General features: G+C 44.6%; 2 protein-coding genes across 4 annotated transcripts; one reads left to right on the top strand and one right to left on the bottom strand.

Moving 5' to 3' along the window:
- Positions 1 to 1,755: 1,755 nt before the first annotated feature.
- fxr1 (FMR1 autosomal homolog 1) lies at positions 1,756 to 11,363 on the top strand. Of its 3 annotated transcripts, none has more exons than XM_076154437.1 (18): positions 1,756 to 1,873; positions 3,703 to 3,755; positions 4,006 to 4,099; positions 4,210 to 4,281; positions 4,368 to 4,516; positions 4,600 to 4,693; positions 4,853 to 4,969; positions 5,529 to 5,699; positions 5,869 to 5,947; positions 6,132 to 6,241; positions 6,377 to 6,463; positions 6,923 to 7,190; positions 7,423 to 7,516; positions 7,962 to 8,083; positions 8,178 to 8,375; positions 8,600 to 8,677; positions 9,473 to 9,555; positions 9,945 to 11,363. In XM_076154437.1, exons 1-18 carry the CDS (start codon positions 1,805 to 1,807, stop codon positions 10,143 to 10,145), a joined length of 2,139 nt encoding a protein of 712 aa, XP_076010552.1. In that variant the 5' UTR covers positions 1,756 to 1,804; the 3' UTR covers positions 10,146 to 11,363. The 3 variants fall into 3 exon arrangements, with proteins under 3 accessions (XP_076010552.1, XP_076010551.1, XP_076010553.1); XM_076154436.1 differs by having other exon boundaries at positions 6,132 to 6,242; positions 6,369 to 6,463; XM_076154438.1 differs by lacking the exon at positions 8,600 to 8,677.
- Positions 11,364 to 12,061: 698 nt separating this feature from the next.
- On the bottom strand, positions 12,062 to 14,130 carry dnajc19 (DnaJ (Hsp40) homolog, subfamily C, member 19). The gene is made up of 6 exons (XM_076154439.1): positions 13,992 to 14,130; positions 13,546 to 13,597; positions 12,895 to 12,968; positions 12,665 to 12,744; positions 12,475 to 12,545; positions 12,062 to 12,257 (listed from the first exon to the last, which is right to left on the bottom strand). Exons 1-6 carry the CDS (start codon positions 13,992 to 13,994, stop codon positions 12,187 to 12,189), a joined length of 351 nt encoding a protein of 116 aa, XP_076010554.1. The 5' UTR covers positions 13,995 to 14,130; the 3' UTR covers positions 12,062 to 12,186.
- Positions 14,131 to 16,186: the final 2,056 nt, after the last annotated feature.

The raw sequence follows: 16,186 nt of genomic DNA, 5'->3' as shown, positions 1-16,186 counted from the left end.
GGGTTTTGTAATTACAGAATAAGCACTTAGTGCGTTTTCAACTTATCTTTACTTCTGTGTGTATGGATATTACTAATGTACTAAAGAAACCAACTTTTAAGACATTATAATGAACATGTGAGTGACGGGTCTTTGTTATTGAATGATTAGTTTACCTTTGGACCGGAGGTTGTGTCTTTAACTAAACCTCAGGTACTTGGAAGAGACGTCTGACCTGAATGGAGTCAAAGTAACTTTTCTGAATAAATGAATGTGTTGTTACACACACATAAACCAAACTCACAGGCTTTGTTTTGGTGAACCTCAACACTGACTGAAGGCAAGATTGCTAAAATCGTTTAATTCCACACATTACTAATAGTATTTTGTCAGTATTTCTAAACCTGATATGACAATTGTTTGATTTGACACTGATGTGCACTGCTGAGGCCTCAGCCTCTCTGCAGTTCAGCTCTGCTATAGATCCATGGTGGTGCCAAGTCTCACTAAATATCTGCAGTGTGGAGGAGGAGGAAGAGCAGCCAGGAAGAAGAGCAGCAAGGAAGTGAACGCTTGGCCACTAGGTGTCACAGTGGCTGTTTGTAAAGGCTGAGCGAGCCTGCAGTCCTATCTCTCTCTCGCTCTCTCTCTCTCACACACACACACACACACACACACACACAGCTCTAATGAACCTGTACATCAGCTCCTCTCTTAATAAAATATGGAGTTCAATCAATTAATCCGCTTTTTAAGTTTACATAACATCTACATTACCTGATGTTTGTCGCTCCCCTCTTATGATTCCTCTGTACAGTGAGAGCTTGATTAATCTGCTGCCTGTCATAAATTATGGTATCATTATAAAGTTTTTCTTTACAGATAAAGCCGTATCATCGCTGGTATACAGCAAGTTAATGGGATCTACAGTATGTGTCAAGTAATCATAAACTTTCAAAATAAAGGCACCGATCTGGCAGAATAGCTTCCAATAAACCTCAGCCTAAATCTTTCCACTGTTTTCATGCTCATTTGGTCCATTCAGTGACTTAAGTGTTGCCGTGTGGACGCAGGTGGTAGATTGCTTCACCATAGGACAGATGTGGTCCCTCAGTGTGGCTTTGGATTCACTGGCATGGACAAAGGGACATGAAGGGACTCATCACTGGACCTAATCCACACCTGTAAAATGCAGCAGAGCAGCTAGAAGCATCCATTCAGTGGGAGCACCCAAGCCTGTGAGCTCCTTAAGGTGGCCTTCAAGCTGCTTTTTCTTTTTGTCGAAGTTCGTGTTTTGAAAGATGAAATTTCATCTTTTTTTCTGCGTACGATGCAGAACTTTACACACCAAGCAGACTTCTTTAAACCAAAATATAGGATCCAACTCTGTAATTATGGGATATTTTCCAATCTTACTTCTCTCTATTTTAACTCTAATCTTTGTCGTATGTGTACCTGTGGTATTTTCATATCAGGTACCATATTTTTGTCAGTTCTTTTATGTTTTATTGTGAAAGCGGAAAATATTCATAACTTCAAGTAAAAATCCAAATTTGACCATAAATATTTCTGGAATTGTGTGTTTTTTGTATTAAAACAATTACTTTTGTCTGATTTATACTGATTGGATGCTTTTTGCTCTCACTTCTAAAGAACAACCTAAGACATTTTTGCCAAACTTCACATTAATCGACGCAGCGCAGTGAAACTTTGCTCCCATTTCAGTTTCGATTATGGCGGAAACGACACCGTAGCCGTGGGGCTGTAACGGAGCGCTTTGTTACCCCAGCGGCCTGATGCTTCAAGGAGCACCTGTTATCCCAGCATGCTTTGCGTGTCCAATATGGAGGAACTGGCGGTGGAGGTCCGTGGCTCCAACGGGGCTTATTATAAGGTAAAAGTACCGGCTGATCGTACACCATCGAACACGACAGTCTTCTCCACGGCGCACACTCGAAGCCCGGCGGAGACCGGAACCATCGGTCCGTTACTACCGCGCGCCGAACTCTGCACCTGCTGGAAATTAGCTTGTACCAGCTAAGCTAGCCACAGTTAGCAAGCTAGGCTAATCTAGCTATCTTACACTTCAACTTTTAGCGACATTCCTTCAAACTCCGCTTTAAAACACGCGTCCTCAGCTACATACACGCATATATGTGAGCACCAGAACATACTGCTGGTTTTAATGACGACGCTCCCAAGTTTAAAGTGAGCCAACGTCAACGCTAGATGTTTAATTGTTGACGTGAGAAGACGTTAGCAGACTGGACATGAAGCAGTGAAGTGTCTTGAGTGAGTCACGCTGCCTGACAACGTAACCGGATATCTCTCTACAATGTGTCATATTTTGTAGAAATGTCTATATGACGGCGGATTAGAGGCGCTTCTTCAACTCAACCATGTGCTGTCTATTATATGATACATAATCATGCTTAAGCAATGTCTGTGTGTGTGTGTTGGAGCCAGCTGTTACTGTCAATCCCGAGCAGTTGGCATGTCAGGAGTGTGTTACACCTCAAAGCTATTTGTAGCTCTCCTTCCCCTCCCTCGCCTTCTCTCCTTCCCTTGCCTCTCCGCCTCACCCTGTTTCAGTCAAATTTTCCCAGAATACATTTCTGTGTTATAAATACACATTTCACTGTTACAGACATGTTGAACCACTCCGAACAAGCGATACTAGTTTCTATTTCTAGACCCAAAGTTAGTTTCTGTTTTGTTTCCTCCATCTACTGATGTTTTTTTTGCATTGTCCAACACAGCTGATTAAATATGTAAAACATAGATTGTGTTTGTGATCACAACAGGAAGTAACAAATCAAATACAGTATAATAATAATTATATTATTATTATATCTATAAATCTTGGATTAATCTTATACTTTCTTATCTTGCTTCAGTCTATAATTGCAGACCGTGTGTGTGCGTGCGCACTTTTTTGTGTTGAGTTGCAACGAGCAACATTCCTCCAGTCACCTTCAAACTTGCCAGAGACATTGTTTTCAGGAATCTTGCATCTGCATAACGGCTTTACCTGTTTATCTTTTTAGTTTGCATTAGAAAATTATGGTTGTTGGAGACATGAATAGAATAGTCCTAGCACCCCCTGAATGACATCATGAATACTGTAATGTCACAGTTATAAATTACTTCATGGATAGTGTCACAGTCAATCACATGAATGATGTATGACATGAATGACGTCACTGTTGTTAACAACATTAGGAATGATGTCAGAGTTGACACACACGCACTACTTTGAGAAGGTGTTTTTTTCTGAGCGGTGTGCGTGTAAAGGTCATGTTATATGTCACAACCGGTAATCTAGTGTAGCATCCATAATCACACAAATGTACCACTTCGTCAGCTGTTCAGTTGCGATTTCCAAGTTGGAATCTAAGAATTTCCCAATTTCCAATGCCACACAAAGAATGAACTCTCACACTTTCCAATTTGCTACATTAACAAAAAGATCATTGCTGTCCAAATGTAGGCATTGATGTGTGCTTAGCACTACAGTATCAAAACTAAGGCAGTGTAGCTAAACTCTATATGTTGAGTTATTTTCTACTCATCCCCACCAAATGAAGACCTGGCTGAAAGGATCATGTGTGTGTGAAAGCTCTGTGTCCTGTGCAATGTGAAACTGAAGCAGGTGCATGCCAGTTGGCTTCCAAGTTGTTGGGTTTGTTTACCAATGTGTCTGTCTGTGTGTGTGTCCTGCAGGGCTTTATCAAAGACGTCCACAATGACTCTCTCAGCATTGCCTTTGAGAACAAGTGAGTTTGCCCGGGGAGTTTTATGTTTAAACAGATTTAATGTGCCGTTTGTTATGAAACCAAAATGAATGAAAATTGTCCTTGGTCCTTGGTCGTCCTTGGTTTACTGGCTGTCTTTAGTTGATTGTTATCTAAGGCTTGTGGTAAATTTACTAATTTTTGGTGAATGTCGGTATTTTCTGTATAGTCTCCGAAGTTATAGACTAATCATTCAAATGTGTTTCTTTTTTTTCAATTTTGCTGTTTTCAGCTGGCAGCCAGAACGCCAGGTGCCCTTCAATGACGTCAGGTTGCCACCACCTGCCGATGGCAAGAAGGAGATTGGAGAGGGCGAGGAGGTGGAGGTGAAGAGGACACACACACATACACACATCTCTAATGAACCTGTACATCAGCTCCTCTCTAAACAAAATACAGATTCTATTCTGCATTTCTTACTTTGTTTGTCTCTCAGATCTTCTCTAGAGCCAATGATCAGGAGCCTTGTGGATGGTGGCTGGCCAAAGTGCGCATGATGAAGGGAGATGTGAGTATTGTTCCTATTGAGGGAAAATTATTCAGTCATTGGCTAATCATTCAGTTTACATGAACACGTTCCGTTTGTCTTTCCAGTTCTATGTTATTGAGTACGCAGCGTGCGATGCCACCTACAATGAGATCGTGACATTCGAGCGTCTTCGACCAGTCAACACCAACATGGCGATCACCAAGAACTCCTTTCACAAGTGCACTGTCCCTGTTCCTCAGGACCTTCAGGAAGCGTATGTGTTGCAGCTGTACACCAACACGTTACAGGTGGACAACCCTGCACGTTTCTGAAACCCTTGTTATACTTCCATTGTAGGTGCCAGGGGGAGCACGCCCACAAGGAATTCAAAAAAGCTGTGGGAGCCTGTAGCGTTTCCTACTGCCCTGAGAGCAGCGAGCTCGTCATCGTGGTAACTACAGCTGTCTTTGAGTTTTTGAACTGGTGTCCTGTGAGCTTTGTCCTAATCAATATGCGTGTTTGTATAGAGGACACATTATTTGTTCCTTATTTTCCTTGTCAGTCACAAGTGAAGAACTTGACTAATTCTTCTTCTTGTTTTTGTGTGTAGTCCACCAATGAGACGACAGTGAAGCGTGTGTCTTTGTTGAGTGACATGCACCTGCGCAGCCTCAGGACCAAGCTGCTGCTCATGTCACGCAACCAGGAAGCTACAAAACACCTGGAGGTCAGTGGGTCACAGGACCAGCTGCAAGTGTGCAACATGGCAAAGAAACAAAGACAAGAGGGGGGGGACAAACATTAAATAAAATATTTATGATTTCACCAAAATATCAGCAATTATCTAGTAGTGTATAATGACCTCAAGAGAGGTTATGAGAAAAACGATCCTAACTGGCACACAGCCAAATACGACAGAAATTAAATACATTATGTGGATTGATTTTGACAGAAGAATGGTTGGAAAAACAATGTGTTCATTCAAAGATGCCACCCAGAGTGATTGTTGTCAGCCAGTTAGCAAGATTTGAATTGTGAAACTTTCTTCCTGTCCTTGTCGCACCATGTTCGTCTTCTTTGTAGTTAAACAGGGCTTAAGTATTGTGAGCGCCGCTGCAAGCAAACCTGGCTGATACTAATAATACTTAAGCCCCGTTTACAAAGGAGATGAACATGGTGCGACAAGGACAGGAAAGGAAGTTTTACACATAGCAGGTGAATAAGAAATGATTTGGTGTGAAGGTTGGAGAGAATCACAACATTACTGTGTGTGTGTGTGTCCCAAGAGCTCCAGGCAGTTGGCGTCGTCCTTTCAGGAGGAGTTCATGGTGAGACCAGACCTGATGGGCCTGGCCATCGGCAGCCACGGCAACAACATCCAGCAAGCACGCAAAGTTCCAGGCGTCACCGCCATCGAACTGGACGAGGAAACGGGCACTTTCAGGATCTATGGAGAGGTAAGTTCATGTATTCCTCACTTAAACATGTTGTCTTAAGTAGTTGGTTTAATTCTGATGCTGATATGCTAATTGTACTTATCAAGCTCCTGCTTGTTCTGAATTGAAGGTGTTGGCTGTCAACTATGCTGGTGTGTAAGTTGTGTGTCTAAGGCTTGTTGTTGTGCAGACGGAGGAGGCGGTGAAAAAGGCCAGGAACTATCTGGAATTTCTGGAGGACTCTGTAGAGGTGCCAAGGGGTCTTGTGGGTATGTTGACGTTTCCATTCATGCCTCCGCCGTATCAATGCTATAAGGAAGAAACTTTAATTGAGATGTAAATGTATGAAACAAAAGTAACACTTACATCAGGAAAGCAACTAAAATAAACAGAACAATTTGTGGGCTTTATGAAAATGTGTCATTCTTCACTTCTGCTCTTTTTCAACCAAAGGCAAAGTGATCGGCAAGAATGGAAAGGTGATCCAGGAGATTGTGGACAAGTCCGGTGTGGTGAGGGTCCGGATAGAGGGAGACAATGACACCAAGCACCCCCGACAGGAAGTAAGGCTGCTAATTTTACTGCTACCAAACAGTGCATCCAGGAAATGACAAATGTCATCGGCTCAGTTTGCTTTGCTTTTACAAAATGTCCGGCATTAACATTCTGCGTTGTGTTCGTTTGTGTTGGCGACACAGGGGATGGTCCCATTCACCTTCGTGGGGACCAAGGAGAGCATTGGCAACGTCCAGGTCTTGCTGGAGTACCACATCTCTTACCTCAATGTAAGTGTGCGTGTGCTGAACTGGAAAGGGTGTGGTGTGTGTTTTGGTGTGAGGTTGTGCCTGTTTTTGCCACTCCTTTGCTTTCACACAGCTAACCGTTTACAGCCGCTTCAGTTTGCCTTTTGACACACTTCCTGTTTAGATAGATCAGTAGATTTATCAGTAACGGACACATTTTGAAATGCCACCATACATACCCACTCAACTGGCCTCCAGCATGTTATCAAGAGTCCCGTAAGCAACTTTTAAAATAAAATAAGTCATTGACAGTGTTTGTATTTAGCTGTATATGTATATGCTGCATGGTCTGTGCTGTGTTGACCCTTTGTGTGTGTGTTGGTTTCACACAGTCTGCTCAGGACTGCAAATTTTTCTGTTTTGCTTCTTGATGTCTCTTTTCCCTCTTTCGTCTTACTTGTTTCTTTTAATTTCCGTCCCTTGTCCTGTGTTTACATCAAGGAGGTTGAACAGCTTCGTATGGAGCGCTTGCAGATCGATGAACAGATGCGTCAGATCACCCAAGGTCACCGGCCAACCGACAGGGAGCGAGGCGATAGAGGAGAGAGGGGTGATAGAGGTGACAGAGGTGATAGAGGGGATAGAGGCGATAGAGGAGCAGGGTATAATGCAGACGGCAGTGCTGCTGCCTCCTCATCCCAACATAGCAGTCGATCCTATAACGGACGGGGCCGCGGGCGCAGAGGCCACAACTACAACACTGGATATGGTAGGCAGCTCTCAAGACTCAAGACTTTGTGGTGCTTAAAGTTTGTTTGTATACAAATGTAGGAATTCAGTGCCAGAGGAAAGGGAGGATCCATCCCCAGTAATTAAAACAATGTTACTTGATTACAGTGCCAGCGTAATGCATAATAACAGTTTGCCAATTTAGTTTTTGTCCTACCTCCTGTATTGATCCTGTGTTGCCTCTGGCCTTGTTGTCCCCTCGATTCTTCCAGGCACCAACTCAGAGCAGTCCAACGCCTCCGAGACGGATTCAGAGCGCAAGGATGAGCTCAGCGACTGGTCCCTGGCTGGAGAGGATCAGGACAGGTGAGTTGTAGTGTAAAGGACCCATTTTACTGGGTCATCCCTATCTGTAACAACCTAGAAAAAGCTAAATGACCTTCTGGATACTTGCCTTTGTCAATGCGTGAAGAAATGAAGTATTGCATCACCATTAACCCCGTGCCGCCGTCTAAACATGACTCTAGGCAGCATAGCTTATCACTCTAGTCTGGTTGCTTGGAACACCATATTACTGAGTGTAATTTTCATACAGTCCCTTGCAGACAGCAGCGCTGTAGATACAAACAATCAGAGGTCATTTGCATGCTGACAGACGTAAGGGGCTGGAAATATGCTGCAGAAACCTTTATTTGTTAAGAAATGTGTCTGTTTCTTTGCTTTTCTTCTTTGTTTCTTTTATTTTCCATGTTAAACCTGAATGTGCATTTGCCTGAGAGGTTCCCTGACTGACTTATCGGTTTGATCCCAGGGAGAAGGAAAGAGGCCCCCGGGGTCAAAGAGACAGCCGAAGGAGGCCAGCCGGCGTCAGGGGTCGAGGAGGATCTGGAGGAAGGGGAAGAGGAGGAAGAGGAGGCTACAACAACAGCTCTGGTAACACACTGCATTGGTAGCAGCGCCTTTCTGTGGTTTCAGTGTAAAATAATTTTAACATACTGTAACACATCCACCTCTAACGTTGCCACAGGATTTCGAGACCATGCAGACAACCAAGCTGCAGAGACGAACACGGAGACGGACCAGACGGCTGACACGGATGCTAGCGAGTCCAACGTGCCTGCCAACCGCCGCCGTAGGTCCCGACGACGCAGAACGGACGAGGATGCCACACTGATGGACGGCATGAGCGAATCTGACAACGCCTCAATGAGTGAAAATGGAATAGGTAGATACACTACACTTCACACACTTAGAGACTTCTGCTTATGTAGACACTTACACACTGAGTTGAGGTAATACATTATGTCACTACACATAGAGTGACGGGTATAGCCAGAATGTTTTATTCCCATTCTAACCGAGTGTAAAGGAAGCCTGTCCAGTCAAAGGTTGGTTTTAAACACCCACATAAGTTCCCATGTCCTCTCTCTGATGACCCAACATGCTTAGATGACCCGGAGGCTAAACCTCAGCGCCGTAACCGTAGTCGCCGCCGCGAGCGCCGCCTGCCTGAGGAGAGGCAGCCAGGTAACGACAGCAGCGGCACTCGGCTCTCCTGACGGCTTTTCTCATTGGTTCTGTACTGGTTGTGGTCTTGTCTTGTGTGTCACCAATACCAACAAGAGAATAATTTACCAAAAACTTCCTTACTGACTTACTAACTGACCCTGACACTCCTAAGTGATTGAGTGTGGCTGGATGCTTGTAATGGGATAAACACTTTATGTGGCTTGTCACCATAAAATGCATGTGGTTTCTTCACACTAAATATGGAGAATGCAAAACAAATGCTCTTTCCATTAATAGTATTGGAACGAACGTGAATTGAAAAAAGGAACCAAGTAAAGCAGGGGTGGGGAACCATTTTCCTATCGCGGGCCATTTTGATGTACGCACTTCGAAATTTGCGGAGCGGATTGGGGGGCGGGCCGAATCGCCAGATCCGCTAGCGGCCCGCGAGGTTCCCCACCCCTGAAGTAAAGTATATGTTTAAGGCTGGAAATGTAGTGTATTAAAATTAAATTTCATATAAATAAGAACACTCAAGTGAAGTACAGATACTCCCTAAAACTACTAAAGTACTGTCATGAAATATTTGTAGTTGGTACTTTGCTCCACTGGTTTTGATTGGTGGCTTAATTTCATGACGCCTCATCACGCTGCAGTGGCCTTACTAATCAGCTGCTCCGGATGTGATGTTTGCAGTGATGTTGTGTAATCGAAGGCCAATTCTCAGTAAATGCAGCGTGCAGATGAAGTGTCTATTAACCCTCAGTGTGTGGTGGACCAAGAGTCTCCTGACCTCTGTCTTTGTCTGCACAGTGACGGTGGCCGACTACATATCCAGGGCCGAGTCCCAGAGCCGGCAGAAGCCTGCCAAGGAGCCCAAGAAAAACAAGGATGTGGTGAGTTTATCAGCTCTACACTCTGCTCATGAAAATGTCAGTATGTTTACATTGCACTCCCACAATTGTTGTACTGATTGCAATAAAGCTGAAACGGGATTATGCCGCATACTGTACATGCACAGAATCAACTGGAGTCTGCCAGTCTCACAGTGACCATGAAGTGTTGCGTAATCACAGTATGAAGAGATTCTTCAGAGTTAATGAAGCTGTGCGTTTACGTGGCTGAATAAATTGAAATGAGAAATTAAGATAGTCTATTATGTTCTTACTAGTGGTGTTAAACTTTGGCCCCAAGGTTATTCAATTACAATTTTTGATGAATAACAACTATTTACACATCTCGTTCTAACCTCTCCATTCTCCTGTCATCCGTCCTTCTTCTTCAGGATCAGGTGGATGCCATCGCCGAGCACAGCCCGCCGCCTGTCCCGGCAACGGCCAACGGTCCCAACAACAACACCAACGACGCCACCGGTGACGACAGCAGCAGTGCGGCCGGCGCCCCCAGGTCTCCCACTGAAGACCCCCCCACAGCCTCCTGCACCGGAGACTCCAGCCCGCAGCCCGTCGTCAACGGACTCTCGTAATCAGGCCTGAGCACAGGAAATGGTTTCAAATATTTGAAATTGTGCGGCTGCGCTCCATTGAAGAGCGGCCTCAGAAAGCAAATTTTCACATTTAAAAACAATAAGCACTGTTTTAGTTTTTTATTGGTCAAATATTTGAAGCCTGTTCCACTGCATAATGTTTAGGGGTCTGCACCTTAATCCACCCCTTACAGTCTCTCCCTCTCTCTCACACATAAACACACACACACACATAAACACACACACCTCCTGTCCAACTCTGCTCATTTTACTACTGTTTTCACAATAGTTCTTCCTGTACCAGCTTGCCAAAGATAGTCAGACACACATATTTATGGACATCTCCACTTTACTGCACTTGTCAGTCCGCCGCTCTACATGGAGAGCTCTGGGAGGGTCGGACTGAATGCAGAATGGGGCTCCAGTCAAACCCGTACTGTGGTATTAATGCAGCAGTTATTTTCATTAGTAAGTGGATTTCTTTCACGAGTAAATATGACATTAGGGTTCAGCGCTGATTAAGATGCTTCCACAACCTTTTTCCAGGATGTTTTTCTACATCTGAAGTTGTTTGTAAATGAAGTGTTCTGCATATTGAATAGTACCACAGTGTAGACCGGTTTGTTGGAAACCCAAGTATGTTTAACATACACGTGATCAGCTGTTGTGCCTTGAGAGTAGATTCAACATGTCGTTGCCTGGCGCTGCACATCATCTGAAGTCTTTTCACGTATTTCAGTGTCACCTTGCCTGCCAGTTGAACCGATCAATTGTTTCCATATGCTGACTCCTCCCCCACGGCACAGCAAGGGGCCTGAAACCAACGCTGAAAGGATTTCAGAGGCATAACTTTACAAAATCAGGTGTGTCTATTCTTATTGTTGTCGAGGGGGTGAGTCCAGTTATCCTTTATATATATATGTTCAGGAGTTTGACATTAGCTGCTTTCTGTTTTTAATATGCAACCACTTTGGTCGTAGGAGGAAATGGTATTACAGCATATCTGGAAAAGAAACAATAGAGAAGTTGTTTTCTTTGCACTGAAACATAACCATTATCTGTTAAGAGTCATTATAGTTGAGTCTGGAACCCAGTCTGTGAGTGTTTAGCGCTGCACAGAGGCGTCGCCGTCGGGCTCCTCAGAACATCTCAGTAACAAGCACTGGGCAGTGTGATCAATTTTAACTAGAGATGGCGAGTCACATTGCCCCAGCATCCCGTTTCCTACAAAAACCACTTGGCAGATGCAAAGTATGTTTGGTCTTATGGTCGGGGATGGACACGTCCATTTGGTCCCCCTCTACTGCAAGAGTTAACCCGACACGTTAAGATGAAACTGCTTTGAGATGCTTCCAGAGTCCAGGGGAAGATGATGTCTCGTGCATCATTCTTCTAGACTGGCTGGATTGAAACTGGTCATGACTGTTCCACAAAAGGAAGGACATTTATTTGGTTTATTTATTTAAGAAAAACATGTACAGTATTTAAAACAAACAAAAAGAGGCTCTTTCTCGACACTAAACACTTGGGTTAATGGGGTGGGGATTTTTGCGATAGGTGACAAATTGGACTACTGAGAGTTCTGACTTCCCAAGTGGTTTCTTGTGTTTTTTTGGGTCGACTACAGTATGTTTTTTTTTAAGGATTGTTCTGGTTGGTTGATGTGCAATATGTTTTGTATGCAGGTAGTTCTTAAATAAACTTGATCTTCCATGTAGATCTTTAAACTTGACTGTGTTGGTCTCTGCTTAAGCAATGTCACATCACATCATTTGAGCCCAGCAGCATTCCCACTCACTGCATGCAGACTAACCAAGGGACTGAATAATCTGATTTTGTTGTAGATAACGTGTTGGAATAGTCAAGTTTTCACAAATACTGCTGATGGTTGTGCAAAGGAAAAGGTTCTGCTCAAACTGAGTACAACATGATTTATTCAGGCACAATCAAGAGTAAGAAAAGACTGGCGCTCAATCATTCAGCGGAAAGGGGTGAAGAAGAGCAGCGTCAGCAGTAGGAAATCACATTTCATCCGCAGCTTCTATTTCTTCACCTGGCCGTCCATCAGATCCTTGGCTTCATTTATCTTTGCCGCCAGGTAAGGAGAGCCACCTGTGAGATCACACACAGTGTCCATGGGAGGATTTCATGACTTCTGCTGGATGTGTCGTGTAAATGCAAAGTATAACTGATACTCATTTTTAAACGTTAGTGAGCGTTTACTTTAGGTAACAAGTAATCTCTAGCCAGTAAAGTAACACTAGATAAGAGTGATGTGATCAGGCACAGTACAGGAAGCATTTTGCTGTAGCCTACAGCTTCTTCTCACCTCTGTCTGGGTGGTTTAGGATCATCAGTTTTCTGTGTGCTTCTCTGATCTTGTTCCTATTGGCTGTAGGACTGAAAGACAAAGCAATGTGATTATTTTGAGCAATATCAGTCGCAACAGGTGTACTTTTGTGGCTGTAAAGCACAATTAAGACAAAAAAAGACAACGGTGTGCAGGACAGTGTCCATACCTGACACCTAGAACCAGAGCTGCTTCTCTTTTGTTCATTTTTGGTTCAAATCCGCCTTTGTAGAAGCCTCCTCCAAACGCCTGCAACACCATGCAGCTCATCAGAGAGGCTCAGCTCACACTTTAAGAAACAACCTGTCCTCCATTACAAATCCTACCTTCCTTTCAAAATACCATGCCTACAGAATAAATAAATAGGAGTGAAGATGCATCTGTGCTTTTTCATCTTACCGACGTAGGGAAGGACTGAATGGCCTGTTTCACCTGAGGTTCCATCTGCTTCACGGCCTGCATTACATAGCGACCTTGGAGACAAGGAAGAGTGTTAACCCCTTTCAAATCAGAGACTCAAAGAAAAGATGCAAATTTGGACATAAGCAATCGTGTGTTGACAGCTAGACTGCAGATATGCAGATACTGGTGCCCAGACAAACGGAACAGTTTTAATCAGGATGTTTATGTATTATTTCCCAGCACCTGCTTCCTGACGGCCATATTGCTTCTTGTTGGTGCAATACGATTGATCACAGCCAATTTGGCAAAGAATTATGGACCATTTATGACCCCCTATGGAGCCACAATAGAGTGCTCAGGACCATGTTGCATAGACTGCGTTATTCCCCCTCATTACCCCATGACTGCACAGCGCCCCCTACAGCAACAAACGCCTCGGAGCAGTTATTTACAAAGGTTGGGGATGTCAAACGAGTGATATCCCCTTTTACAGGTGGGCGGGGCTACGATGAGGGTGGTCGCAGAGGCGGGAAACCGAGAGCAGGTGTGCTGTTGATTAGTCTCACCTGTGTGGCGCCCACAGATTAATTCACTCCAGAGTTATGTCTCAATATTAATTTGTCCATAAATGTTGTAGCGTTACTTTACCTGCAAACCCAGCTGCAGCCAGAGCCAGACCCGCAGCCACCATGGAGCTGGCCTACGACACACAGGTACGAGGGGGACACACATACACACACACGTCATTAGGACAGTCTTTAGACACCTGCTAGCTACTGAGAGCCGTTTCAGTGTTACCAAACGGCACTCGGCTAGCCGGCTCGACCGATACATGCTAGCAGCACCAGACTTTGACGCTTCTAAACAAAGATGACGTGAGCTTTAGAGATGATTAACCTGCTAGTTTGGTCACTTTCTGGGAGGAGGGGGGGGGGGGGGGGGGGGGGGGGGGGGGCTGTGTACTTTCGTCAGGCTAAAGCTCACCACAGACGGCTAACCTTAACGTTTAAACCCATTACCGGTAAACTCCCGAGCGTGCAAAGCGTTACCGCGTCGTCGCGTGTGATATCCACATATGTGTGACATCCACTCACCATGTTTGCGCGTTATACTCCGTTTTTCGGTTCAAGTTCGGATCATAACTTTTGACCTCATGTTGTTTTCATCATTCGGGCGTCCGTGTGTGCTTGACTGCCGGAAACGGGGTCGTTCTGCCGTAAATGCGACTCGCCCCTCCTCCGCCTGTGTGGCTGTGAATAGTCACGACACCGCGTCCATGCAGAGCTGAGGCGCGGTTTTCCTCATAACAGAAGTATGGACAGCTATTCCAATACATTCTGAATGTTTTTGCGGGTCTACTGTGTTGAACCTCCTACATCCTTGTATGTTGTGCTATTGATGAGATCTTTCCTTGAATCCCACTCCTGGGGTGGAAAACATCAGTGCAAAATTCCCACCACTTGCAAGCAGTTTGCCCTATTGCATATCGGTGCATACCCAGGGCTTTGAAGATACATTCATAATGTATCCAACCCTTGTAGTTCTGCTTCTGAAGTCCCCTGAATATTGTTTTGACCAGGTAGTGTTTCCTCTGTTTGGGGTCACATTGGGAGCTGCTCGGAGCGTTTTCACAACCAAACACCCTGGTGATCAGGAGAAGCACCTCCCATGCTGCTTTATTTTTGGTCACCAAATCATTCTGGTCAGGAGTAAAAGAGCCATGACATCACAGTAGCTGGGAATTTGTGTCATAAACTCCGGAAACATTCTTGTTGCCAGACATGTTTGTCAGTTGTGATGTGTAACGTGACCTTTTCACCTTGTTGGCCTGAATATGGCATCCATACCAATTGATAGTTAATAATCTTTTTGAATAAGACAACCTGTTTCATTTCTCCTCTAGTTCTCACGGAAGAGATGGTGCTCAAAACATTTTTATGCATTTCTTTGCATAAAGGAACAAGCGGTATTTGGACCCTCTGCACCTCCATGTTTATACTTGTGTGTTCTGGTCACACAGATCTCTTAACTCGAACACAGCGTAACACATATCAGGAGACCTTTTGATCAAACACCAGCTGTGTGCTGCAGTGGCATTCAGCAAAAGTGCCCAGATCAGGCTCAGTCTGAGCAGAGTCTGCTGGCTACAGTGTAGCATATGGAGGCGCCCTGGCTCAGGCTGATGGTTAGTTATAGGAGTGAACTTGCTGTGAACATCTGCAGGCTGTCTGCAAGGAGCAATTTACAGCTGAACGTGGCCCTGCTGTGTCTCTGCTACCATTGGACTGAAACACGACAGCAGCAAACACAATGGGACAGCGAAGGGCCTAATTATTGCCCCTATCATTTGCATAATTACAATGTTTTTCTGAAGCAGGGGCAGTATAGAAATTGTAAATTGTGGTGGACCTGCTGTCTTCCCTCAGTGGAAGGCACATTTAAATGGAGAGAGTCTGTTCTGCTGGCCATGCAGCCAAGGCTCAGGCAAGAGGTCCCAATCAGCCAGCCTCACAGACGGCTCATTCAATAGGATTTAAAAAGCCAACTGTGTGGAGAAATGAGAGTTTTGCCCCCCAAATCATATGGAATTACAGTGCTGGTTGCATATGGGGGGAGCCAGTGGCAGGCACAAAAGCCCACAGGAAGCAGCTATTTCTGTGTGTTTTATTAACCCAACCAAGCAATTTAATTCTTTTGTTCGGGGGAGTTCTACTTCATTGATTAACAAAAGCGGGGATATAATTTTTTCAGCCCCCTTTGAAAAGCCTGAAATGTCAAGCCTTTTAAAGGAGATTATTCTGCCTTTGTGCGATGAATGGAGCCCGGAGTAACCTTTTGTCTACAATTAAATATTCCAGCATAAATATAAAAGAAAATCAGAGATGGGGAAGATTGAGTCAGGAGAGATTGGAGAGGTAGATCCTCTGCCCGATAGTGGCAACAGCCTGGCTCTAATTAGATATGCCAGGCGGGCTGTGAGCAGTCACTCTCCCACAGCACACCGAGAGAGGAGGCAGCCGGAGAGAGAGGCGGCGAGAGAGAGAGGGAAGCTATCTGCTCATCTGTCTGTCCAGCTCCTTCCTCTGGGCATCCACAAGGTATTTCTGGAGACTTTTGTTTTGTTTTGTTTTCCACCGTTATTTGTTTTTCCCTCCGTCGGAGAGGCGAGTCTTAAAAGGCAATACCTTCTGGGAACTGCATAAACAGGCTGAATACAACAACAACAAAAAAAAGTTGCGAGTTTGTTTATGATTCAGAGGAGTGATTGGCGATAACAATAAGACGTTTG

Source organism: Genypterus blacodes, unplaced genomic scaffold (genome assembly GCF_046128005.1).
Source record: "Genypterus blacodes isolate CSIRO-AG114 ecotype Tasmania unplaced genomic scaffold, CSIRO-AGI_Gbla_v1 ptg000062l_1, whole genome shotgun sequence".
Classification (NCBI taxonomy): Eukaryota; Metazoa; Chordata; class Actinopteri; order Ophidiiformes; family Ophidiidae; genus Genypterus; species Genypterus blacodes.
The sequence above is the reverse complement of the archived record's forward strand: the minus strand, read 5'-3'. Positions and strand labels throughout refer to the sequence as shown.

Excerpts from the sequence above, each read along its gene's own strand:
- fxr1 (XM_076154436.1), top strand. The coding sequence starts at position 1,805 with ATGCTTTGCGTGTCCAATATGGAGGAACTGGCGGTGGAGGTCCGTGGC. Across the intron at positions 6,464-6,922 it reads ACCACATCTCTTACCTCAAT|GAGGTTGAACAGCTTCGTAT; the intron begins GTAAGTGTGCGT and ends GTTTACATCAAG. Across the intron at positions 8,376-8,599 it reads AATGAGTGAAAATGGAATAG|ATGACCCGGAGGCTAAACCT; the intron begins GTAGATACACTA and ends CAACATGCTTAG.
- dnajc19 (XM_076154439.1), bottom strand. Across the intron at positions 12,969-13,545 it reads GGCTGCAGCTGGGTTTGCAG|GTCGCTATGTAATGCAGGCC; the intron begins GTAAAGTAACGC and ends CTTGTCTCCAAG. Across the intron at positions 12,258-12,474 it reads CCTAAACCACCCAGACAGAG|GTGGCTCTCCTTACCTGGCG; the intron begins GTGAGAAGAAGC and ends GTGATCTCACAG.